The 25,716-nt window shown below is 43.3% G+C and overlaps 1 protein-coding gene and 1 long non-coding RNA gene across 9 annotated transcripts in view; one reads left to right on the top strand and one right to left on the bottom strand.

Moving 5' to 3' along the window:
* The window catches only part of ERCC4 (ERCC excision repair 4, endonuclease catalytic subunit), a 73,880-nt gene extending 67,015 nt beyond the window's left edge, over positions 1-6,865 (bottom strand). For all 8 annotated transcript variants that reach the window (XM_042971077.1, XM_042971076.1, XM_042971081.1 and 5 more), the window contains exons 1-2: positions 6,657-6,865; positions 4,981-5,161 (exon numbers count right to left, since the gene is read on the bottom strand). In XM_042971077.1, coding sequence (XP_042827011.1) covers positions 4,981-5,161; positions 6,657-6,863 — 388 coding nt within the window. In that variant the 5' untranslated portion in view covers positions 6,864-6,865. The remainder of the gene's footprint in view (positions 1-4,980; positions 5,162-6,656) is intronic.
* LOC122234524 lies at positions 1,078-25,209 on the top strand. The gene is made up of 3 exons (XR_006212288.1): positions 1,078-1,523; positions 24,443-24,519; positions 24,811-25,209. It is a non-coding gene; the product is annotated as an uncharacterized LOC122234524 (long non-coding RNA).
* The last annotated feature ends 507 nt before the right edge of the window (positions 25,210-25,716 follow it).

Genomic DNA, 25,716 nt, shown 5'->3' on the forward strand with positions numbered 1-25,716 from the left:
CAAGGAAATTATTATACGTTTCCTTATTTATAAAATGAGAGCACTGACCAGATAATCTTTCTTTTGTGTGTATAATACATCCACGAGACATGACACATATATGCCATTTTGATGCAGTGTGATTAGCAAGAAATTAGGAAGACGTATGACGTAAGAGTGCAGGGATGTCATTTCTGAATCAAAAACTCAATTATTCTGTGATGATTCTTAGTCTTTGAGACCGACATCAAGCCAATTACCTTACATAAAAATTTGTCAAAAATGTGCTTCTGTGTTTTTGTACCAGTTCCCATGACTCCTAGCATCTGGGAAATGACACTAATAGTGATTTATGACCCCTTTTAGTAGTTCAGGAGGCTCAATTCAGATTCTGCTCTTTTGGCGTTTAAATTTTGGACTGAGGTGGAGAGAGCTACCGTCTATTCTAATTCTAGCTAAGCACACTATTTTTCAGATGTGCTAAAAATCAGTAAGTGTTATTTAGGAATTTACAAAGGGTTTTCAATAACTGCAATACGTGTACCTAACAAATTTACAACTCGGAAAAGATCCTGGACTTAAGACGCTGGGCTTTTCCAAGCACTTCACTGGGCTACGCTTTGCTGGCCTAGACTGAAGTATTATACAAGGTTGAAGTGATAAAGGTGGGCTTCTAAAGGAAAGATGGGCCTCAATTTAAGACAATGTTCTGCTCCAGCTCACCTGGTGGCTCAGGTGGGTAAGCGTCTGACTCGTAATCTCAGCTCAGGTCATGATCTCACGGTTTCGGTTCGTGAGATCGAGCCCCGTGAGATCCTGCCCAGAGCCTGCTTAGGATTCTCTCTCTTCTCCCTCTCTACCCCTCCCCCGCTCATGCCCGTGTGCACACATGTTCTCCCTTCTCTCAAAATAAATAAACAAACATTAAAAAAAGAAAAAAGAAAGAAAATGCTGTGTTCCAAAAGGCTGTCATTCTTTTGGAACCCAGATGGAAGAAGAGAATACTCGATCCCGGGCACTGGGGTCAGGTACTTTTGCAGACTGTTATTCATTTAATCCTCAGAATTCTATGATGTAGGTATTATTATGAGATCAGGAGAGGCAAACAGGTTGATCAAGGTCATCCACCAAGCAATGGGAGGCTAAAGGTCCCAAACCATGTGTGCCTGAAGACAAAGCCCGGTTTCTCCTAAGTGACACCCCCTGAGGACTCCCCACCACCCCCGACACACCATTTGAAAAACCAGCAACAAGAAAACACGAGCAGGTGTATTTCTGGGGGCAACTGAGGTCTCACCAAAGCCTCCTTACATTTCATTCTGATGCTCCCACAACAGTTCGTTATCTCATCCTGTACTGCGAGTACTGCTTTCCACCTGCCTCCTCCACGACACCGCTCAAGGACAAGGACATCACAACGAGCAGTCATCAGAGAATGCTTGACTGTGTGCTGAGCATGAAGCTAAGAATTTTACAAACATGATCTCATTTCACCCGTGTGCTAAGCCTAAGAGGAAGGCACTGTTACAGTCTCCCATTTATGGGTGAGTAAACAGAGTCCTGATGACATTAAGGAACGTGCCAGGGGTCACAACTTTGGTACACGGGGGAGGCGGGGTCAAGCCCAGAGGGAGCCTAGCTCAAGAGTTCACCAGTCCCTCGTTCATCTGTCTCCAGGACCTACCACATCCCTACCAAACAAAGGACCCTTAGGACACTAAATGTTTGTTGAGTGAACAGAAAACTGGATTATAGCACTGGGCACACGAACCTAACATGTAACATGGGAGGGTTTTTAAGCGTCCCGTGGAAAGCGGGTTCTGAGTTCGAGTTGGGGATGTCAGGAGCCGTTTTAGCAATGAAAGCGCCTGTCCTGTCTCCTGCCAGTACAACCAGGGTCGCTATCTACACAGTTCTCTCCGCACCGGGGAGTTGCGTTTGGCAGGGACCCTTGGGTGGGGTATGGTGGCGGATACCACGAGTAGCAATGGCAGCGGCGGAGGTGGGGGGGCAGGTTAGGGCCGGGGACATTCAGAACTTTCCGGAGGGTTACATGTCTCAAGGACTGCTGTTTGGTCTGTCAGAGTTGTGGTGAAAGTGTCATTGCCAGCCTGGTGGGAGCGGGGGTGGGGGTGGGGGTGGGGGTGTGGAATGATCCCTTGGGGAGCAGAATCGGGCGGCGTTCTTGTCTGGCATTCATTCACCTTCCCTGCAGCCAAGCAGCGGCAGCAACAGCGCCTTCATTAGTGGCTGTTGATCAGATATGGGCTGGGAATTTTGCGGTTTTAATTAGGAACTACCTATAAGCTATAATTTGGAGGTTTCTTTGATTCATCCCGCTCTCTGCCTAAGCAGGTTGAATGGTGACTAAAAGTCAGAGCGATACTGACATCTAGTGGTAGTTCCGGTACACTGCCCCCATTTTATCCACTTAAAGCAATATAAAACTAAGCTGAGAAGAAAGCAGCAAACAGTGAAAGACTTTACGATGCATCAGAATTTCTGGTTATGAAGAGCCAATGCTTTTTTTTCTTTGCTATTATTTATCATTTAGTATGTATCACGCACTATACTGAGCCGTTTATTTTTACTCACTTAATCCTTAAGATAACTCTAGGAGGTGCTCTTTTTCTCAATTTAAGAAATGAACCCACAACTATATGGCCAACTCATTTTCGACAAAGCAGGAAAGAAAAATGGAAAAAAGTCTCTTTAACAAGTGGTGCTGGGAAAACTGGACAGCGACAAGCAGAAGGATGAACCAGACCACTTTCCTACACCATACACAAAAATAAACTCAAAATGGATCAAAGATCTAAATGTGAGACAAGACACCATCAAAATCCTAGAGAACACAGGCAGCAGCCTCTCTGACCTTGGCGGGAGCAACTTCTTACTAGATATGTTGCTGGAGGCAAAGGAAACAAAAGCAACAATGAACTATTGGGACCTCATCAAGATAAAAAGCTTCTGCACAGCAAAGGAAACAGTCAACAAAACTAAAAGGCAGCCTACAGAATGGGAGAAGATATTCACAAAAGACATATCTAATAAAGGATTGGCATCCAAAATCTACAAAGAACTTCTCAAACTCAACACCCAAAAAATAAATAACCCAGTGAAGAAATGGGCTGAAGACACGAATAGATACTTTTCCAAAGAAGACATCCAGATGGCCAATAGACACATGAAAAGATGCTCAACATCACTCATCATCAGGTAAATAGAAATCAAAACCATGATGAGATAATACCTCATACCTGTCAGAGTGGCTAAGATTAACAACACAAGAAACAGCAGGTGTTGGTGAGGATGCGGAGAAAGAGGATATCTTTTGCGCTGCTGGTGGGAATGCAAACTGGTGCAGCCACTCTGGAAAACAGTATGGAGGTTCCTCAAGAAACTAAAAATAAAACGACCCTACAATCCAGCAATTGTACAATTAGGTATTTACCCAAAGGATACAAAGATACAGATTGGAAGGGGTACATGCACTTGATGTTTACGGCAGCATTATCAACAGTAGCCAAATTATGGAAAGAGCCCAAGTGCCCATCAACTGGTGAATGGATACAGAAGATGTGGTGTATCTATCTATACGATGGAATATTACTTAGTCATCGAAAAGAATGACCCCTTCCCATTTGCAATGATGTGGATGGAGCTAGAGTGTATTATGCTAAGTCAATCAGAGGAAGACAAATACCATAGGATTTCACTCATGTGTGGAAATTCAAGAAACAAAACAGATGAACACGTGGGAAGTGGGCGGAGAGAAGAGAGGGAAACATGCCATTCTTAACGACAGGGAACTGAGGATTGAGGGAGGGAGGGGAGTGGGGGATGGGCTAGATGGGGGATGGGTACTAAGGAGGGCACTTGTGATGAGCACTGGGGGTTGTATGTAAGTGATCAATCACTGAATTCTACTCCTGAAATAATATTGCCCTGTATATGTTAACTAAAATTTAAAAAAAATGAGAAAAGAGAACTGAGGCTCACCAAAATTATGTAACTTCCTTGTGAGTGGTGGCATCCCCATTCAAAGCCAGGTGAGTCCGACCCCACCACCTGTGTCCCAGCTTATTACAGTTATAAATGTTATAAAAGTATAAAAACGCTTTTCTTCAATCAGTTTACCATGAGCCACATAAAACATTCGTTCATACATTGATTCACTAAATGTTTCCTGAGGGTCTTCTGGGTCAGGGCAATAGTGGGATATACCATTATGAATGTCACAGTCGCTCTGCCCTCCAGAAGTTTACTGAAGATCACAGCTTATTCACACAACGTTCATCCAACAAATACGTGTTTAATACCCTGTGTATCAGGTTCTTAGCCTGTGATGAACAAATTGTTCCTTGTGCTTATGAAGCTTGTTATCCAAGAGTGAGACAGAAAAATAAACTGGCAAATATACTGGGTTGTTCTTTAGTGCTATGACTGGGGAGAAGCACAGGATAACCCGAGGACAGAGAGGTAGGGACCTCAAATGAGCTTTGGGGGAAATCAGAAAAGGTTGCCAAACAGACGAATAATAATGAGAACGAATTCCTTTTCTATATTAATTCTAGCTAAAATGAAGCCATTATTTCTCAAAATAAATAAGCAACGACTCGGTTTAATTTCAAATCACGGGGGGGAGAAAAACCCTTCAAAGAGAAAACCAAATATTTTAGGAAATATACAAAGAATATCTATAAACATTTCAAGGCTGATTAGGTTCGAAAAGCAAATGCCAGCCAATTATGAAGTATTAACCAGATAGGAGCTTAGAGAGCAAGGAAAAGTCATTCTTACTTATTCAGGCTACAAGTACTTTTTAAGCATCTAAAATGTGTCCGGTATTGTGCTAACCCCTGGGAGTACAATGCTGAGTCAAAACACCCAGTGCTGCCCCCAAGGAGGTTCTAGTTTAGACTTTAGCAGTGGGGACAGGCACAAAAAAGTGCTAGTTTGTATCATTATACAAATAATGACAAGGTGTCAAATTCTTACCAGTGATTAAATCTGAAGGTATTCTATTAGTCAAGAAGTCGACCACAAGTATTCGACTTGTTGCAAATATCACACCTCCTTGGGTGTAGACCTCGTAGCGACTGTTACTTGTGATTTCATTTGTTACACGACGAGGGAGGTGTTCCACTCCTTCAATCTTCAGCTGACTGATAAAATACTCCTACATCAAATCAAGTTTGATTAGCAGTCTGTTTAATACAGGGCAGTTTTTACTAGGCGGCAAGGTCTTTGTATTTAAAAAGAGAGGCAGGGAACTTGAGGAATATACAAACCAAGTTACTGCTTTAGGTGATCAACCAATCATCCACATGCAACCAGGCTTTTATTTTTGTTGTGTTTTTGGGTTTGTGCTGAGGCATCACTGCACTTGAGTTATGAGCATTTTAACAACAATAACAAAGACTTTAAAACCCTCAGTGAAAAGACTTCGGCTAGCTAGAAGATACTTGCCATCAAAGCCAGGTTTGCAGGCAAGCACAGGGTGTGAGGACATCGCAAGGAATCCTTTTCCCAAGCCGAGTTTTAGACTGGTGGCTCTGTCCCCATCCGCCCCAGCGGGGCTTCAGGTCAGTGGGAGCTTGGCCCTTTGTGTCTTCAGGGCAACCCTGCCTCTCCTGGGGGCCCTGGCTTGTGCCAGGTACCGGGGATCCCTAGACAAATCAGACAGTATCCCTGCCCTCAAGGAGTCTGTGGGCGTTCTTCTCAGCGGCCACCTGCCTCCTGGCCACCTGCTCTACCTAGGGGCGCAGGAGACTTGTCAGACCAGGCTGTGCCACCTCTCAATAGCAAACGCCCCGTTTTGGCACAGGTGTATCCGTCTTCCGTCCTCAGTGCCCTCCATTCCTTAACCGCCAGGTCCTCAGCTTCCAGCTCCCTTCCCTTCCGACCCTCCGCCCCCTGCCCCCAGCCTGGGTCAACCCCCTCAGACCCTCCTCTTCCCTGCAGGGCTCTCCCCAGTTTCGGTCTCTCCCTTCACACCCTGCAATTATCCTCTGAGACGCCCCCATCCCCGTCACTGTTCCCTTTTCCAGATCCCGCTCTTCTGACCCAACAGGCCCCATGGTATCCAGCCTGGGGCCTCTCTCATCGTTCCTCTCCGCAGCCTTCTCTGGCCATCGCGTCCTCTTCCGGCACCTCCAATCCTTCTCTCTGCCCCTCGCCTCCGGTGGTGACTCCCCTCCCCCTCTCCGAGCCCCTCCGTCCCTCTGTGTCCTTGCACCCTCGGCAGGGACCTGCAGCTGTCTCAGAGACCTTCCACCAGTGTCAGAGACTTGCACCCTGCTCGGGACCCCTCGCACCCTCGGTGTCCCCGCGCCGGTGTCAGGGACTTGCGTCGGCCTCGAGACTCCTCCCACTCCCGTGTCCTCCCACCCGCGTCAGGAACCCGCGTCCGCCTCAAGGACCCCTCTCATCCTTCTCGGTGTCCCCGCGCCCGTGTCAGGGACGTGCATCCTCCAAGGGACCCCTCCCACCCTACGTCCTCGCGCCGGTGTCAGGGCCCTGCATCTGCCTCACGGACCCCCATTCAACGCCCTCCCCCGGCGCTAGGGACCGCCGGCGCCCTCAGAGGCCTTGCGCCCGCGCCGGGCCTGCATCCGCCCGGAAAGCCCCCAACTCTCTCGGGGACCCCCTCACCCCCGCGCCGGCAGCCGCACCTCCTCGGCCGGCTGCGTGTTGAGCACCAGCACCAGGCACGCGGGGTGGCAGTGCAGCCGGAGGAAGTGGTAGAGGAGCCGATCCGCGCCGAGCCCGCGGGCGCACACTACCAGCCCGTCCGCGTCCAGTAGTTCCAGAACCAGCTGCCGCTCATACTCCAGCAGCGGCGCCATAGCGGTCGGCCGAGCCGGCGGTACCGGCTCCATGGGCGCCCTTCCGGGGCCGCGGCCGAGCTCAGCCGAAGATAGCCGAGCGGGAGCCGAGCGGGAGCCGAGCTCAGCCGAAGAGAGCCGAGCGGGAGCCGAGCTCAGGCGAACAGAACCGAGCGGGAGCGGAGCTCAGGCGAACAGAACTGAGCGGAGACGAGCTCAGCCGAACAGAGCCGAGCGGGAGACGAGCTCAGCCGAACAGAGCCGAGCGGGAGACGAGCTCAGCCGAACAGAGCCGAGCGGGAGACGAGCTCAGCTGAACAGAGCCGAGCGGGAGACGAGCGTCGGTCGAAGGAAGCCGAAGGGAGCCGAGCCCGACAGGTCGAGAGCCAGCCGAACTCAGCCGAGGAGGAGCCGAAGCCGCGAGGAGACCTGACCGAACTTAGCCGAAGAGGAGCCGAGTGGAGCCGAAGATTCGTAGAGTTCCCGCGCAACTTGGTGCTTGCGAGCTCCCGACAGGTGTCCGCTCCAGACCTTAGGCTCCAGCCCACGGCCTTTAGGGAATGCGTCTTGCCTTGTCCCTTCGGTCGGAGGGTGGTGCGGCCTGGATCTGCAACTAGAACCCGAGCTACCCCAAAGCAAGGAGAGGAGAATTAAACCCAAGGAGTTTAGTTCCCCAACCTCGGCAATGAAAAAGCTGTCAGTTGTCCAAGCGCGCCTAGAATTAGTGGCCCTCTTTGCCACGGTGAGGTTTCAGTTTTACTTTTGCAGTTGGCCTCTGTCTCCCTGTAAACATTTTTTTTTTTTTTTATTGAGCAGAATGGTTTACTACTTTCAGGCCCTTGTTTCTCTCGAAATGTCTTGAATGCAATAATAATCTGTTTCTTAAAAAGTCGCGCCCGGGTGTTCCCCCCAGCCGCCGCATCCTTTCTTCCACTAGAGGGACACCTTCGGAAGTTTTTGTTCTACACAAGGACCGCCTGATAATCCAACCAAAGGAACTGTTCTATGTGGACATTCCTTCCCCCCCAACTTAATTATTAGAAAATGAAAATCAACCGTTATTCCATTACCCAGAAATAGTCACTGTAATACCATGAAATGTGTATTTTCGGTTTTTTTTTTTCCCCTTCTCACCGCACAATTCTTTTACCGATTTGAGATAGTAAGTGAGGCGGGTTTCCAGGTTTGTCACTGATACTTGACAAACCTCGAGCATACTATTTAGTATTCTACAGAATCCTTTTACATGGCTGATAATATTTCTGTAATGAGGATATACCACACTTATTTATCTAAGCCCTGATTAATGGACATTTAGTTTGTTTTCACCATCACCCCCCATGATAAATAATATTTCACTGAACATTTTTGCACATAAATTCAACCATGCTCCTAAGATATACTTAGAATGGATAATTAGTGGGATAAAGAGAACCAGCATAAGGCTTTTCGTTACATTCATAGTGCAACACTGCCCTCTAGAAAGCCTGTACCAAATCTACATTCACATCAGCAGATGCAAGGGGATCTGTGTCTCTGTCTCGTTAGGGCTTAACCAGGATTTTACTTACATTCTGTCAAGGTTCAAACAACGTGTAACAATTCCTGAATGGGAAGGTTTGCCTGCAATGTTCTACAGGCAGAATTTCCTGTGAAACAAATCTTAATCTCTCCAATTCTGAAAGTGACAGATGGAGCTTCAGGGGAGTTCCACAACTTGGCCGAGACCACGGAGTGAGTTAGTGTATTGCTTAGATTTGGTTCAGGACGTGGCAAGCAGGAACGCACCATGTGTTTAGGGTGTGCGTGTGGGAGAGGCAGTGCTGAAGTTCAAACCTGATTCCCACGCTGTGGTGTGCAGAATAATGGCTCCCGAAAGATGTCCAAGTCCTAATCCCTGGGACCTGCAAATATGTTACCTTCTGTGGCAAACGGGACTCTGCAGATGTGATTTCAAAACGAGAAGATTATCTGGGATGATCCAGGTGGGGCCAGTGTAAATTACAAGCATCCAGAGAAGGGAAGGAGGGAGGCAGGAGGGTCAGAATCGGAGAAAAGGATGTGACAGTGAAAGCAGGTGTTGGAATGATGTGGAAGAGACCATGAGCCAAGGAATGCAAGCTTTAAAAGCCAGAAAAGGCAAGGAAATGAATTCTATCCTAAAACCTTCTTAGGGAGCATGCAGCCTTGCTAACCTATACTATAGACTTCTGCCCTCCAGAACTAGAAGATAATGAATTTATGTTGTCTCCAGCCACGAAATTCATGGCAGCTACTTACAGCAACAATGGGAAACATACACAGTCACTCACTATTTCCATGACACTGAGCTCTTAAGATATCCCCAGCAGACCAAAACCAAACAGAACAAAACAGAGTAGAGAATAGATAGTGAAGCAATAATTTTGGAGGGGCAGTGGTCAACATACACATAAAATTTAAATACTTGTATAGATACATATACACACGAAGATATATTCACTCAATAAACACTTATTGGACACCTGCTACATGTCAGGCAGCGAACCAAATGCTGGAGGTTCATCAGTAAACAAAGCAGGTGAAATTTTGCCACCATAGAATTTATCGTATTCGAGCGGGAGCTTGTGTACAAAAATGTTTATTCATCAGATCATTTTGTGAACTATCATTATTTCTCAGATATTGCTCCTAAATGTCCAAAGAAGGAGGCTAGTTAAAATCTCTTCACACATCTCTACTGAGCGGAATATCATATGGCTATTAAAAGGTGTATGTGGCAAGCTCTCTCGTGCATGTTATTATATGCTGAAAAAAAGCAGTTACAAGACAATAATGTCTAGTACGGTCCCATTTGTCTAAAAACATTAGCAAAAAACCAATGTTTTCCCGTGACTGCTTAGAAGAGCTCTGGAATTAAATCTCTTAGCAAAAGCAATTGTTCCTGGGGAGGCGAAATCCCCAGGATTAGTGGTTGGCATCGCAGTAAGACCTTTACTTTTCCGTTGATTCCCTTCCATGATGTTGGTCTTGCTTACCTTGAACATGTATTGCTTGTATAATAAAAATGAAGCCAAAACCAATTCCCAGGTGCTATATACATACTTCATCAGTGCTAAAGATGATCCTCTTGTGAATTCGAGATTTAATATGTGGGTGGTGGGCAACACTTAATGTCAAAAGTTGGCATCTGGGGAGGCAGACATAAATTCTCACAGATTCTGTCTAGACTAAAATTTCAGTTTTTCCAGTGGGCAAACGTTTTCAACGTAAGGTGACGGGACTCTTCTTTTCCCGTGCCTCTGTCGCCACAGTTCTCCTAAACTTTTTCTTATTTCTTAGGGTGTTCTGATCGCCACAGCCATCTCCCCTCCAGGTCACTTTGTGAGTTCCAGTTATTTTTTGCCCATCAGGACACAGGGCAGGTAGTTGGCCTTTGGCCTTTAGCATTGAGCTGGGAATGAGATTAAGCATCATTTTTTCCCTCTGCCCCGAGATAGAACCCAGCATATCTCAGTTAACCTTAGGTTGACCACGACTGTGATTTCTCTTAGCAACCTCAGCCTTTCTCATACCTATGCGGAATGTCTGCTAAATCCAGAAGCTGGATAAAAAGCGAATGTTTCCTGAGTTTAACCCTGTCCTAGGGCCAGAGTACCTTTGAGTCTCTTAGAGTTTGCTTGTGGTGGTTTAAGGGTTCAGGCTCTAAGTCAGAAAGACCTGGGCTGAAAACTCAGCTTAGGTACCTACTAGCTGTGTGACCTCATGCAAGTTACTTAACCTCTCTGAGTTGCCTCATCTTTAAAATGGGGGCTGATAATAAGAACTACCTCATGTGATGGGTAGAGAAGTTAACTGAGATGAAGAAAATAGCAAGATGTGAACATTCAACCAATTTTATTTTAAAAACTTAATGACAACCATTTTATTTTTTATATGTTTATTTATTTATTTTGAGAGAGAGAGAGAGAGAGAGAGAGGCAGAGAGAGAGAAGAGGGAGAGAGAGAATCCGAAGGAGGCTCTGGGCTGTTAGCTCAGATCCCGCTCGGGCTTGAACTCACGATCCATGAGATCTTGACCTGAGCCCAAATCAAGAGTCGGATGCTTAACTGACTGAGCCACCCAGGTGCCCCAGTGACAACTGTTTTAAAACACTCTAACCCATTCTAGGACCTGAAGCACATGTATTCCTAAGGATTAAAACCAAACCTTCCCTCTTAATGCTGAGGAGCATTTGGTGCCTGGATCATCCCTGCCCTCTAGCAAAGGGAAAGTTGCTAACCTTTGGGGTCCAGTTTCAAAATGTTTTAAAGATGATTATGAAAGGAAAAGAGAATATCAAGAGTTTTACGTAGGGGATAAAGAGGTTGCAGGTTGAGAACGTGATGGAAGATAGCAGTGTTGGGATGAAGAGCAAGCAAGGAGGTTTCTAGGTGGGGCCCAACGTCCTGGGACTGCCTCTCAGGGAAGTTGTCCAGTCCACCATCTGGAAGGGCGGAACTGAGAGGCGAGGTCTCTCAGGTCACGAGCCACAGTCTCGCTTGGCTAAGAACCTTCCATCCGGAGCCTATAACATCTCCCCCCCGCCAAGTCTGTGTACTAGGGGTTGGGTTTACAACTCACGGCCCAGCTGAGACGACGCTTGAAATTACTCACAACACATAGAATTGCAATGCATCTGCTGTATTAAAATTTCATGGGGAAAGCAATTAGGAAAACCTAGAGGCTTAGATAATGTCTTAAAAATTAGATAACGTCTTACCAGGTAATGAACAGAAAGACACACTGAGCTAGAGTGTGTTTTTAATGATCGCGCAAGTTAGGATAGCTACTCACCTAGAGACAGGTGGGCAAGTGACCTAACCATGGCGACAACAACCAAGTCACGTCTATTGTGGGCTTGCAATGTGCAGACACTGTGGCTGGGGCGGGGCACATTGCTAACCACCATCCCGGCTCTACCTTGCTCTGTTCAGCCCTTTCCTCTCCCTTATTCGGGGCTGGGGGCTTCTTCTACTGCCATGATTCTCCTTTGAGTTCAAGGTGTCCTGGGGGCACAATGAGGTGGTGTCCACTAAGATCATAAGGTAGCTACTATTATTTTCCTTATTTTACACATAAGGAGAAGAGGACATAGGAGGGTAAGGAGCTTGTCCATGGCCCCCAAGTGGGAGCAGGAGCAAATTCTACTTGACTTCGAAAACTGTGGACACCCCTGCTCCCCCTACTGCTTCCTTAGATGCCTAACACGGGCAGGCCATGAATCACTGAGTCACTGAGTCACTTTGACTTGAACACGTGACTCATATGGTCCACATCCTTTCTATGCTTATACATCCCTTTAACATAAACTCAGAATACTCTTGGATCAATCCCTCCGTGATGACAGTAGTAGATTTGTGTCTGTGGGTGGCAACCACACTTTAAAAAAATTTCTTGGGGCGCCTGGGTGACTCAGTCGGTTAAGCATCCCACTTTGGCTTGGGTCACGATCTCATGGTTCATGAGTTTGAGCCCCGCGTTGGGCTCTGTGCTGATGGCTCAGAGCCTGGAGCCTGCTTCAGGTTCTGTGTCTCCCTCTCTCTCAAGAATAAACATTTAAAAAAAGTAAAAACATTTCTTTTTTTAAATGTTATTTATTTTTGAGAGAAAGAGACAGATACAGAGACAGAGCATGAGTGAGGGAGGGGCAGAGAGCAAAGGAAACAGAATTCGAAGCAGGCTCCAGGCTCTGAGCTGTCCACACAGAGCCTGAGGCGGGGCTCAAACTCATGAACTGCAAGATCATGACTTGAGCCAAAGTCGAGCACTTAACCAACTGAGCCACCCAGGTGCCCTGCAGCCACGTTTTTAAAAAGCTACTATGAATTCAGCAGCAGTTTCAAATAGATCTGTGGTATATCAAACCAGACAGCGTCTACGAGCATGTGCAAATTTTTAGTATATGACCTTGAGAGGCCTGTTACGATTCTGTCTGCGGGCAATGGATGGTACGCGTAGGAGGGAGGAAACCATTGCAATACCTACAGAGCTTTGCCGGGGACCTGAGGTCCCTGGGAGACCCACTGGTGTGTGTCACTTACATTAATTGTCTGAAAATGAAGTCACCTGTGTACTAACACTGTGTCATTATTCCACCGAGAGAAGACTTGTATTTGGTTAACTAATTATTACTCATAGAGGCACAGGGAATTTAGTCATTAAACTAATCTCTTTTCTCAGAAATAAGGACTTTTGATGACTCTAATTAAAATAAAAATATTTTTACTGTTTGACAACAGAAAAGAAAAAAAAAAAGTAAGAATGAATCTGAACCTGAAAACCAATTACCTGCCCCTCTTTGCAAGGACATCAAGAAATGATAGTGGTTCTTATGGATTAGGCAATTAGCCTTTTGTAGGAATTTATGAGGAACCCCGAGGAAACTCTCCCATGGGGAAAAGAATATGTGAGTCAGGCAAATTTTGTGAAGTGTGTTTTTCTTATTTTTATTTATTTTTTTAAAATTTTTATTTTTTTAACATTTATTCATTTTTGAGAGGCAGGGAGAGACAGAGCATGAGCAGGAGAGGGGCAGAGAGAGAGGGAGACACAGAATGTGAAGCAGGTTCCAGGCTCTGAGCTGTCAGCACAGAGCCCGACGCAGGGCTTGAACTCATCAGCAGAGAGATCATGACCTGAGCTGAAGTCGGCTGCTTAACCAACAGAGCCACCCAGATGACCCAGGTTTTTCCTTAATTTTAGAGACATTCCTTTTCCCTTACCATCTTCTCCCTCTTAGAATGTATTCTGACAAGGAACAGAGGACTGGCTACATAGTTTGTGGGGTCCAGTGCAAATGAAAATTCAGGGCATCTTGTTAAAAAAGTAATGGGAATTTCAAGATGGCGACAGCAGAGCGTTCAACCAAGCCTGGGACCCTTCCGAGCTTGGGGTCCGGGTGGCTACGCAAGCCCTGACCATGGCGCTGACAAAGAGCTTTGACCTTGTGAATAATAATGATCTAAGAGCTGTTCGTCTTTGTCAGTAGGCATTGATGATGCTGTTGTAATCCATTTGCCTGACTTGGAGTTAGTGTCATGTGTGGGGAATGGAAAGTAGGGGTGGTGGTGGCGGGGCTGTTTCCCTGGCATCTTGTTCATGAGGGGACTTACACATAGACTTCCGGTGTTTTCTCCATATGTGGTTCCACCTACAGTCTCATAGAAGCACAGACGGGGGAAGAAGCATAGGTAGAAGATGCTAAATATGGGTCCGATTATTGGACCACATTGCTTGTAGTGACCTATGACAATCTTTAATAAACCATGTCATTTTCCTATAGGAGTTTGTCATTGGGGTAGAGCATGTATACAGAATTAAATCTGTAAATTATAAATTACAATCAGTTATCATCCCAAGCATACATGCAAAAATATTATGATTGCCAAAATATCCTAATATCTGGCTGCAATCCATCCACCCCCCCCACAACCCCCCCCCCCCCCCCCCCCCGCAAAACCCTGTGGCTTTTTATTCATCAAAAACAATTGATTTTGTTAAGTGAAAAAGCAAAGTACAATGTGATGTGTAAGAAATTTTTTGTGAGTGTAGTGCTTGAATATACATAAAGAAAGTCTGGCAGGATATATAAGAAGCTAAGGTTGTTGGTTTTCTATTGGAATTTTCAGATGGGAATGAGGAGGAACGGGAATTTTTTTCATTGTTTATCTTATATTTGTTGTTTTGAACTACATAGTTAAAAAACGTATTAAAAGTTAAACCTGGGGCACCTAGGTGACTTAGCCAGTTAAGGGCCCCGGCTTCAGCTCAGGTCATGATCTTGTGGTCCATGAGTTTAAGCCCCGAGTTGGGCTCTGTGCTGACAGCTTGGAGCCTGGAGCCTGCTTCAGATTCTGTGTCTCCCTCTCTCTCTGCCCCTCCCTTGCTTGCGCTCTGTCTCTCTCTCAAAAATAAATACACATTGAAAAAATTTTCTAAGCTAAATACAATTAACATAAATTAAAATTAAACGTAACAAAAAATAATACAAATAAGACATCAAATATGCATTGTGCTGTATTTTGGGGATAAAAGTACTAATTTGTTAAATAAATGAAATTAAATTATAGCCTATTAAAAACGTCCTGTAATTAGTGCTCCTGGGTGGCTCAGTCGGTTCGGCATCCGACTTCGACTCAGGTCATGATCTCAAAGTTGGTGGCTTTGAGCCCGGCATCGGGCTCTGTGCTGACAGCTCAGAGCCTGGAGCCTGCTTCAGATTCTGTGTCTCCTCCTCTCTCTGTCCCTCCCATGCTTATGCTCTGTCTCACTCTGTCTCTCTCAATAATAGATAAACGTTAAAAAAAAAATCTGTAATTATTTTTTCATGGCCTGGTCTTTTCCTGACCCTCTGAGATGCTTAATTTGGAGTTTACTTCTTCTATCTGCCTAAGAAATCCCATGGGGTGAAGGTGCTTTCTTAGTAAAAAAAAAAAAAAAAAAATGGACTCAGGAAATTCAAAGTTGATTCATTTCAAAAGTGGAATTTATTATTATTTAATGTAAATATATAATGTAAATATGTTTAAATGTAGTTTTACCTGCACAGGGAGATAGGATATAGAGCCCTGACATTTAGAGTGAGGCATTATGTTTAGAAGTCAAGACATGTACTTGGAACAACAGAAAGGAGGAAATAATTTGATAGTTTACCTATCCTTTCGGTGGGAGAAATGAACTTGTGGAAGAGCTTATTCATGGGAATTACTCTTTAAGACAAATAAATCACAAAGCAGGTTCTCGTCCTGCTCCTAATGCCGGTAGCCTCCGGCTGAGAAACCTGTGCATTAAGAAGCATCCAGGGACGCCTGGGAGGCTCAGTCAATTAAGCATCCAACTTCGGCTCAGGTCATGATCTCACGGCTCATGAGTTCGAGCCCCGCGTGGGGCTCTGTGCTGGCAGCTCAGAGCCTGGAGCCTGCTTCGGATTCTGTGTCTCCCTCTCTCTGCCTCTCCCCTTCCTGTTCACACTCTGTCTCTCTGTCAAGAAAAATAAACATTAAAAAAGAAAACAGAAACATTAATTCCCCACCTGGTGGAAGCATTGAGGGCCAAAGGTTCTTTGTCCTAACCTCTAAGACTTGCGCTCAGAAGAAGCCTGTCACTTCTCGGGGCTAGCCACGTGTAATTAGAATGGACATATTTGGCGGTTGGCAAATCCCCACAGTGGTTTCTTGGCTATCATCGTGTGCCTGGGCCGGGCTGGCGGACTAATTGGCTTCATCGAGGGATCTCCATGCTCCACATTCTCCAGATATTTCCTCTTGGCCACGTTTGTTTCTTGGGAGAAGAATCCACCCGTGTGTTACCAGCTTCCAGAGCTCTGGGACTTTGGCCAGGAGGTTGCTGCAGAGGAAAATCTAATACTGGTCAGGCCTTGCCTCTGGCTTTAGTGGAGCTGTTCATTTCTACTTTAATACACTTCTTCCGGTCTGAGGTAGTTTTCATACATATAATTTCTCCTTTTTAGGAGTTTATTTCAAACCTGGAATGGATGTTGGATTTTATCAAATAGTTTTCAGCATGTCTTGATACAATCATGATGTTTTCCTTTGATCTGTTGAAGAACTATGTTGAATTCTCGATTTCCTAGTATTAATCCATTCTTGATTTCCACAAGTATTTTAGTTAATTAGCTAACAGCACATTTGGAAAGCAGTGTATCTGTGGGGGGGTAACCATGGTAACCAAAAGACTCTCCATGCCAAGGTGGTTCAGCCCAATGGTCCTGGCTGGCAAAAGCATGGGGTCTGGAAACAGGAAGCCATGTCTTGGAATCCAGTTTCTGCATCGTACCAACTTCATGGCTGTGGGCAAGTTTCTTGAGCCTCAGTCTTTCCACTTGTAAAATGGGAATACAGGAATGAAAAGTAAATCATAGGACTATTTTGAGTGTTAACCGAGTTAGCCTGACACATGGTCATAGCTTGGCAAATATTGGGCGAAGGATTTCTTTTTAATTTTTATTTAAAATTTTTTTATTATACATTTATTTATTTTTGAGAGACAGAGAGAGCGCACAAGCAGGGGAGGGGCAGAGAGAGAGGGAGACACAGAATCTGAAGCAGGCTCCAGGCTCTAAGCTGTCAGCACAGAGCCTGACGTGGGGCTCAAACCCATGAACCGTGAGATCGTGACCTGAGTGGACTGAGCCCCCCAGGCGCCCCAGGGAAGGGTATTTTTGAATGAAGTAGATGCTGACAAGAGCAGAGCAATTTGGTAACCATGGATGTCAAAAGTCAGTGTGTAGGTAATTTTTTAAGTGTGAGCTGCAGCTTTAAATAACTATATTTCATATCAAAATGTCAAGGCTCTGAGAAAACCCACATTTCTCTTCCAATCTTTTTATTCACCACCCATTTTAGTCCAAACACCAATTACATATTAAATTATATTATTAAAATTAAATAAAGAAAATATATTTGGATGAAACTTTTTCTTACTTCTTTCCCCAGCAAAATTACTGTGGCCCCAAAGAACGAAGATTGTAATGAAATAAACGGAAATTGAATATTAACTTTGTGAATTTATTTTGAGTTAGCAATAAATCCAAGGGAAGGAACTGAAGAATAAATGTATAGATTCAATTTAGTTAAAATATAGATGCATTCTGGATTCTATGAGTGTATGTGTATTGTATTTGTATCGATCTATATGTAATATAGACCAGTGAGTTTGTGCTTTGCCAAAAGGTAGCACATAGAGTACATGTGAATACAATTGCAAAAAGTTAATCTTGATGTGTGTGCCTGTGACAATTAGTATGTTTTGTTGATTTGGTTCTAACTAACCAGCATTAATGCAGATTTCTACCTTGACGGGATCAGTAATAGATCATGTAGACTTTGTCATCTTTTCATATCCTATTCTTGAATATAGTTAGTGTTTACTATCTTTTTGGGATGCGAGCAATTGCTTGTTTATTTTGATGAAGGAAATAAATTACCTTCCCATAATATCGGAGTGAGTCCCTCATCTCATTAGATAACGGAATTTAAAAGACTCCGAAATGATTCCAGACTAGTTAATAGCATCTTAATTATCTCACATCATTTCAGGAGAAACAAAACATCCCTCTGGGGTATACTTTGTCTTGGTAGGAATAATGACTGATGAAGGTCTAGGGAATAGGCGTGTATTAATGTATCAAATTCTTCAAGAAGAAACACACAACTCAATCAGATGTGTTGCCTGAACTCCTGCAAAGTGGCTTGTTGGAGGTGAGGGGGACAACACGCATTAACAGGAGGAAGAGGGACAACACATGTCTGGGACAGAGTAGACAAGGCCAGTAAAGGAACTGGTTTCTTCTCCCGTGGAGCACGATCGGACAGTTGAATTCTCTAGGAAGAGTTTCCCTTACAGGGTGAGGGGAGGAAAGAAGTAAGAGAAAGCCTGTCGCAAATTGATTGAGGGCAGGAGTGAATCATGTTTCCACTCAAACTCTGAGCCTGACAGACACACTACCAGGGCCAGGCACGATGGCTTTGGCATTGCTGCTCATGTCTCCAGATGCTCAAGCACATAGGAAACCAACTGGCGTACGAAAGTAGAGCGATCTCAAAATCGTAGGATCAAACTCAACAATCAGAACAAGACTTGCTGGGGGCGCCTGGGTGGCTCAGGCGGTTAAGTGTCCGATTTCCGCTTAGGTCATGATCTCACCGTTTGTGGGCTTGAGCCCCTGCTTCGGATCCTCTGTCCCCCTCTCTCTGTCCCCCTCTCTCTGTGCCCCTCCCCCACTTGTACTCTCTCTCTCTCAAAAATAAGTAAACATTTAAAAATTTAAAAAAAAAGAACAAAAATCGCCTTGCGAACTAGGGGTGTTGCAAGAAATTTTAGGATATGTCTCATATTTTAGGATATTTCTGAAGTATATTTTAACACAATTCTTTGGAGCATTACATTTGGAAACATTACATTTGCGGGTGATATTAAAGAGGAAAGAGGTGGAGACTGGAAGGATTGTATGGAGAGAAAATCCACACTGGATAAATGAAAATCTGCAGTGGACACAATTGCTATACAGAACACAGTTGTCTGTTGTGGAAAATGGAATCAGAGCAGTGTGAGACGTGTTTAAAAATTTCTCCCCAAACCCAAAGGGAGAGGACAAAGACATGAACACAGACTTAAGAAAAGATCAAAGAAATGCAGACTAGAGGGAGAAGAATGAGAAGAATTTCAGAAGGAGCAAACAGCACATAGAGACGGAATCATTCAAAGGAATAATAGAGATGCCTTTTTTTTTTTAGCTGAATAATGTTAAATTTATGGTTTACTGAGCACAGGCCAAAACAAACTTATGAAAATAGACTAGCAAAGAGTATAACCCACATAGCATCAAGGCTAAGAGGGTTTTATGCTTGATTCTTTTCCACAGGTGTCAAATAGAAGGAGTTTGCAGAATCATACTGCCATACGTTAGACAGTGACTGTAAGTTGTACCCTGATTCCAGAGGGTGTAAACATGTGATAAAATGTTCATTTTCAAATCAATCAAACAGGCTATTTTTATGAAATGTTTGAATTTTTTTTGAGAGAGAGAGGGAGAGAGAGCATGTACATGAGCAGGGAAGGGGCTGAGGGGGAGAGAGAGAGAGAATCTTTTTTTTTTTTTTTAACACTTACTCAGTTTTGAGAGACAAAGAGGGACGGAGTGTGAGTGGGGGAGGAACAGAGAGAGAGGGAGACACAGAATCCGAAGCAGGCTCCAGGCTCTGAGCTGTCAGCACAGAGCCTGACGTGGGGCTCGAACTCAGGAACTGTGAGATTGTGACTTGAGCTGAAGTCGGATGCTTAACTGACTGAGCCATCCAGGTGTCCCTAGGGAAAGAGAGAATCTTAAGCAGGCTCCATGGAGCAGGGCTAGATCTTATGACTTTGGGATCATGACCTAAGGTGAAATCAAGAGTCAGACACTCCATCGACAGAGCCACCCTAGCACCCCAAAATGTTTGAATGTTAAGAAGAAAAAGCATATGATGGGCATTCAGACAGGATAAAAGACTACTTACTTAGGAAAAAAAATAAGGCTAAGATATTTCTTATCTGCAAAACCAGTGATCAAAGGTAAGGATCTGGCTCCTCTCTTGTTCATGTGGGAAGGCAACAGACAATTTCAGACATGATCAAGATGTATATCTTTTTATTAAAAATATTTATCTTTGAGAGAGAGAGAGAGCACAGGAGGGGAGGTGCAAAGAGAGAGAGGGACACAGAGGATCTGAAGAGGACTCTGCACTGAGAGCAGAGAGCCCGATGTGGGACTCAAATTTACGGACCTCAAGATCCTGAGCCCTGAGCCAAAGTCCATCACTAAACCAACTGAGCCACCCACGTGCCCCAAGATGTATATCTTAACATACACTTCCTGAAAGTATTTACCATCATACTCCAGACAACTGGAAAATCAAAGTATAGAAATGAAGAATGTGGAACTCAAGGTATAAAATAACTGCTTACACGAAGTCTAAATTAATCCTAATATGGCTATAAAATAATGGAAATGTTTGAAGAATCTATAAAGTGAAGCATATAATGTATAAATGTATTAATTAGGGTTCTCTTGAGAAAAGAAACAAATGAGGTGTGTGTGTGTGTGTGTGTGTGTAGATTCTAAAAAGATACAGGAAAGTCAATGGTATAATTCCAGTCCGAAGGCTGGCAGCCTGGAGATCCAGGAGAGTGGATGATGTAGACGAGGTCTAAAGGCAGTCTGCTGGAGACTTTTCTCTTACTCATGGGAAGGTCATTCTTTTTGTTCTATTTAAGTCTTCCTGATATTATGGATGGCAATCTGTTTTCCTCTATTAAGATGTTAATCTTGTCCAAAATTACCCTTGCAGAAACACCCACAATAATGTTTGATGAAATATCTGGGTACCTGATGGTAAAGTTGACACATACAATGAACCATTACAGTAAATAAAAGTACTTTAATGATGATAACCAAGATCTAAGATGACAAATTAAATCCATAATGCTGGGAAACATTGAGGACAGGAGTGAAGGAAAGAGGGGCATACACAGTGGTGTGCTGGTAAACCAGCTCTCTGCAAAAACAAGTACTAAAATGTCACTAAATGTAGAGGTAAGAAGAGATGTGTATAGTCCGCTGTTGTGAGTCAGTGCAAGGTGCCTCCAGCACATCCTATCCATGCCCATGCACATATGTCGAATTTTCACCTACTTTATCTCTCATCTATGCTTCATTTTCAGTTTGCGTTTGTCTGATAGATCTTCCTCTATTATTTTAATCTGCCTTTTTGGTATATACATTATAAGCAAAATAGAGTTTTCATTTATTTATTTATTTTTAAATGTTTATTTATTTTTGAGAGAGAGACAGGCAGACCACAAGTTGGGGAGGGGCTGAGGGAGAGGGACACAAAGAATCCGAAGCAGGCTCCAGGCTGCGAGCAGTCAGCACAGAGCCCAACACGGGACTAGAACTCATGAACCGTGAGATCACGACCTGAGCCCAACTTGGACACTTAACCAACTGAGCCACCCAGGTACCCCTAGAGTTTTATTTTTAATAAACCTTATTTGAAACTTCTTTTAGGGGCGCCTGGGTGGCTTGGTCGGTTAAGCGTCCAACTTCAGCTCAGGTCATGATCTCACGGTCCGTGAGTTCCAGCCCTGCGTTGGGCTCTGTGCTGACCGCTCAGAGCCTGGAGCCTGTTTCAGATTCTGTGTCTCCCTCTCTCCCTGCCCCTCCCCTGTTCATGCTCTGTCTCTCTCTGTCTCAAAAATAAATAAATGTTAAAAAAAAAAAAAGAAACTTCTTTTAAAACCTTATTTGAAATTCCTAACCATTTGACAGGGAAGTGTAACCCATTTATATTTATTGGCAATGTCAGCATGTTTGGTCTTTTTTTTTTTTTTTTTTTTTTTAATTTGAGTACGGCTGAGACATAATGTTACATTAGTTTCAGGTATACAACATAATGATTCAACGAGTTTATACATTACTATGCTCACCACAAGTGTAGTTACCAACTACCATCCATGTAGTTACCATACTATTACAATATCATTGACTGTATATCTTATGGTATGCCTTTTATTTTCATGACTTAATCATTCCATAATTGGAAGCCTCCAACTCCCCTTCACCCATTTTGTCTATCCCTCTATCCCCCTTCCCTCTGGCAACCATCAGTTTGTTCTTTGTGTTTATAGGTCTGATTCTGCTTTCTATTTGTTAATTAATTTGTTTTGTCTTGTAGATTCCACATATAATGAAATCATATGGTATTGTTTTTCTCTCACTTATTTCACTCAGCATAATGCCTTTGAGGTCCATCCATATTGTCGCACATGGCAATAGCTCACCCTTTTTTACGGCCAAGTAATATTTCATTGTACATGTTAACCCATTTAGTCTTATATCTGATATTTTGTTTTATGATTACTGCTTTTGTACTTTACCCTTCAAAAATTGATTTTCATTGCCTCTTTTTCCCTACTCTATAATCTTTAGGGTTTTCTAAGTTTCCTATAACGCAGTTTTCTACCGTGTTCTTTCTGTTTTAAACTGTCTCCAGTGTGGATTTTAATTCTCCTATTAGAGTTTAGATTTCCTTAAATTCTTTAAAAATTTTATTTGGCTTTTTCTCCTGCATTTTTGCCTTCATCTCTTATGGCCTCCTACTTTAGTTTCATAGAGGACTCTTGATTTTCTATCTATCTATCTTCCTTTAAATTGATCAATATAAAATTAATTGCAATTTTACCAATATTTAAAAAAAAATTATGTCCATGTCTTTTAGAAGATGATCATTAAGTTCTGTTTTTCCTCTAAGTCTTTAAGGTAATGTTCTCTTTCCTTATGCTTTAGTACCTTTTTATAGCCTCAAATGTGAATCATAATTTTAAGGTTTTTGCACCATTTAATTAACTATTCCACCTAAATATTTCTGATGGATAATAAGATTTTTGATATTTTATGATGATGTATCATGGATACTGAGTTGCAGAGCACTTAAAGAAAAGTACATTCTGTATGTCTTTGAAGTCCTGGAATAAAAGTAGCTTTAAAATAACTCATGATATATAGAACTGATTTTTATCTACTGACAAAAAAGTATAGATATAAGAGGGATTGTTAGAAATGTATGTAGATGAAAAACAAAATGGCCTCATTTTATTAGTAATATTTATTAAATCAGAAAAATTAAGTTTTATTTTAGCCTTTCCCAAAACCCTATTCAAAGTTTGATATTTTAATATAATTCATAAGATTTAGGGTTTAACAATAATAAAAGCAAGTTGGATATTTACAAATTTGTTTAGTGAAGAAATCTCAGAAAAAAACAACCCACCAACTTATTCAAAGTTGTCTTGCCTCTTCCTGCCTTTCTCAGGAACAGTGAATTTCAAGTGCATTAGCACCAGAAATTTATGAATATACAAATATCTATGCTCATGCATCAGACTGAGCAAGCCCCTAGTTACAGTGGAACAGCTTTATATTTCATATAAGATGTATGCAGCTTTCCAAATGTTGTTTGTTTCTAAATGTTCCTATAGAGGAATGTGAGAGATGCCTATTTTTACAGTCTTAGAAGGCACATACATTTTCGGCTCCGGGAGTGAGAAACACCTGGTGGGGTAAAAAGAGCCAAAGATACTCCATTTGGTCTTCAGAACAGCTATCAATATTCCACAAGAGCACCTGTGCTGAGAATTAGCCCGTTTTTGCTCAGACACCCTACTGCGTGATTCTCCTTCTTGTTGCCAGTGTGCAGGCGAGGGGTGCTTCATTAACGGGTCTTGAGTTAAATATCATTCTAATATAGCTGCAGGGATTTCTGCCCACATGCACTTGGTGAACGTGACCCAGAAGTTCCTCTTAATTCACTGCTTTGATGTAGTTCAGTGTCTAAAGTGACAGTGGGCTTTAGGGATGGAACGTGTACCTCAGTCATGTACATCTGGATTGAGGTCCACTGTTGGCCTTAATTAACAGTGTGGCCTTGGTAAGTCACATAGTACACCATTTATTAAGAGATTTGTCTTAAGTTAGAGTCCCCACAAGTAGACACCGAGAAGAGGATCCTCGTGTGTATCAGCAAGGGTTCAATCAGAGCAGGAGAACCACAGAGAGTAATGCGGAGAAAGGGACTTATTAGAGGGCTGAAAAGTGGGACAACTGAGAAATTATAACCAGGAACCCTTTATTCTGAGTCTCTGTTGCCTTATCTATAAATGTGAGATAATGATACCTTCCTTTGAAAAATGCTAAACACTGCAGATTGAGTGCTCAAAAAAGTAAATTTCCTTACACAGCTAAAGCAAGCTCTAGGCAAAGCCATTAACTAGGTCATTGGCTCCAAGAATTTCATTTTGCAGACTGACACAGTAACTTTAAAACATGGTGAAAGTTATGAGCGACTGCCAACCTTTTATTTTGCCAAGTTAGGACATTAGATAAGCAATTACTAACTATGATCACCATCAAGTCAAAAAAGAAATGACATTTTAAAACAAAAAAAATGTAGGAGGGCCATTTATTATTGTCAATCTTAGCAACACTGAAGGATTACACTGCCAATTTAGCTCTATGATGACATGTTCTTTTTTTTTTTTTTTCCTTTTACCACAGCTCAGTGAACAACGTCATGGGCAGGCATTTGTACATAGGTGCATCTTGAGAACAACGGAACTGAGCAACACCCCATGGTAGTCTCTTCTCCAGTTATCTGCATCCCTATTTCTCTGTGCTTCCTCCTCATTGGTTTGCAAGTTGCCCTTTTTCCTCCTCTGGAAGGAATCGCACTGTGATAATCACTGTTTCCCATCCTCCCCCCTCTTCCTGGACACCTAAAAGACTACATTTCCCAGGCTTCTGTGGTTGGGGAAGCCATGTGACTAATTCTGGCCAATGGCTTGAGAGTAGGCGTGTCCTCTGACACTAGGGTGAAAGCGTTTAAAGGCTGTGTGTGATTCTCCGTGTTGTTTCTCCGTCCATAGTGAATCATCTGTTGGAAGTGCCATGGGAAGTAGTTACCACGTGGAAGGCAGCTTCCCCGGAAAGCTGCCCAGACTCAGGGCTTTGCAGGAACAAGAAATAAACTTGCATAAAGCCCCCGAGATTTGAGTTTTGCTTACTACTAGAGGTTAACTTGGTCTGCTAACTATCCGACACCAGCACCATCAGCGGTTGGACACAAGCAAGCTCGCATCTGATTTTGTTAATTACTACACAGAAATAAATATCAGTCTGGAAAGAAAATAATATACGATTTTCAATTTTTAAGAACTCTAATATCTTCTTCTATCTGATCCATAACAGGGAAGCTATGTTGAATTCTTCTGTTAAAGATCTAAATTAAAATCAAGTAAGTTGATGGAAAAAAGAATTCAGCCATCCTTGAATCTCCTTTATTACTGACCAGATGTGTTTTTAAAGCTGCTTTGTTTCTGGGAATTCTCAGAGAATCTGGATAAGTATCTTCCCTCTGGCTTTTTCTCCTGGGTCTTGTTATTCTTTTAAAGTTCTGGTTACATAAGGTGCCATATAGCAGGATATGTTGCTTTCTGTTGTTTTCAAACGGTGCAATGGACACTTCTCTTGTTAACTTGATTCAAGCTAGCAGCCAAGCCCATTTGGATATGTAGAAGATTTTAAATTGTTGATTACTGCTTATTTGTTCTTTAGGCATTTATGTGCATCTACTTACTGAATTCTGGCCTCTGTAAAAATAGATGAAAGATGGCAGGTTTGTGTCTGAACGGCGGCTGCATTCTCACATCCTCCTAACTATGGTCCAGTAAAAAGAGTGTGCTTTTCCTCCTAGTTTGGAGCAAATTCTGAGAGTCACCATAACATTCTGGTCAGAGGAATAGAATCGTGCTTATTGGCCAGGACTCAGTCAC

Source organism: Panthera tigris, chromosome E3, assembly GCF_018350195.1.
Source record: "Panthera tigris isolate Pti1 chromosome E3, P.tigris_Pti1_mat1.1, whole genome shotgun sequence".
Lineage (NCBI taxonomy): Eukaryota > Metazoa > Chordata > Mammalia > Carnivora > Felidae > Panthera > Panthera tigris.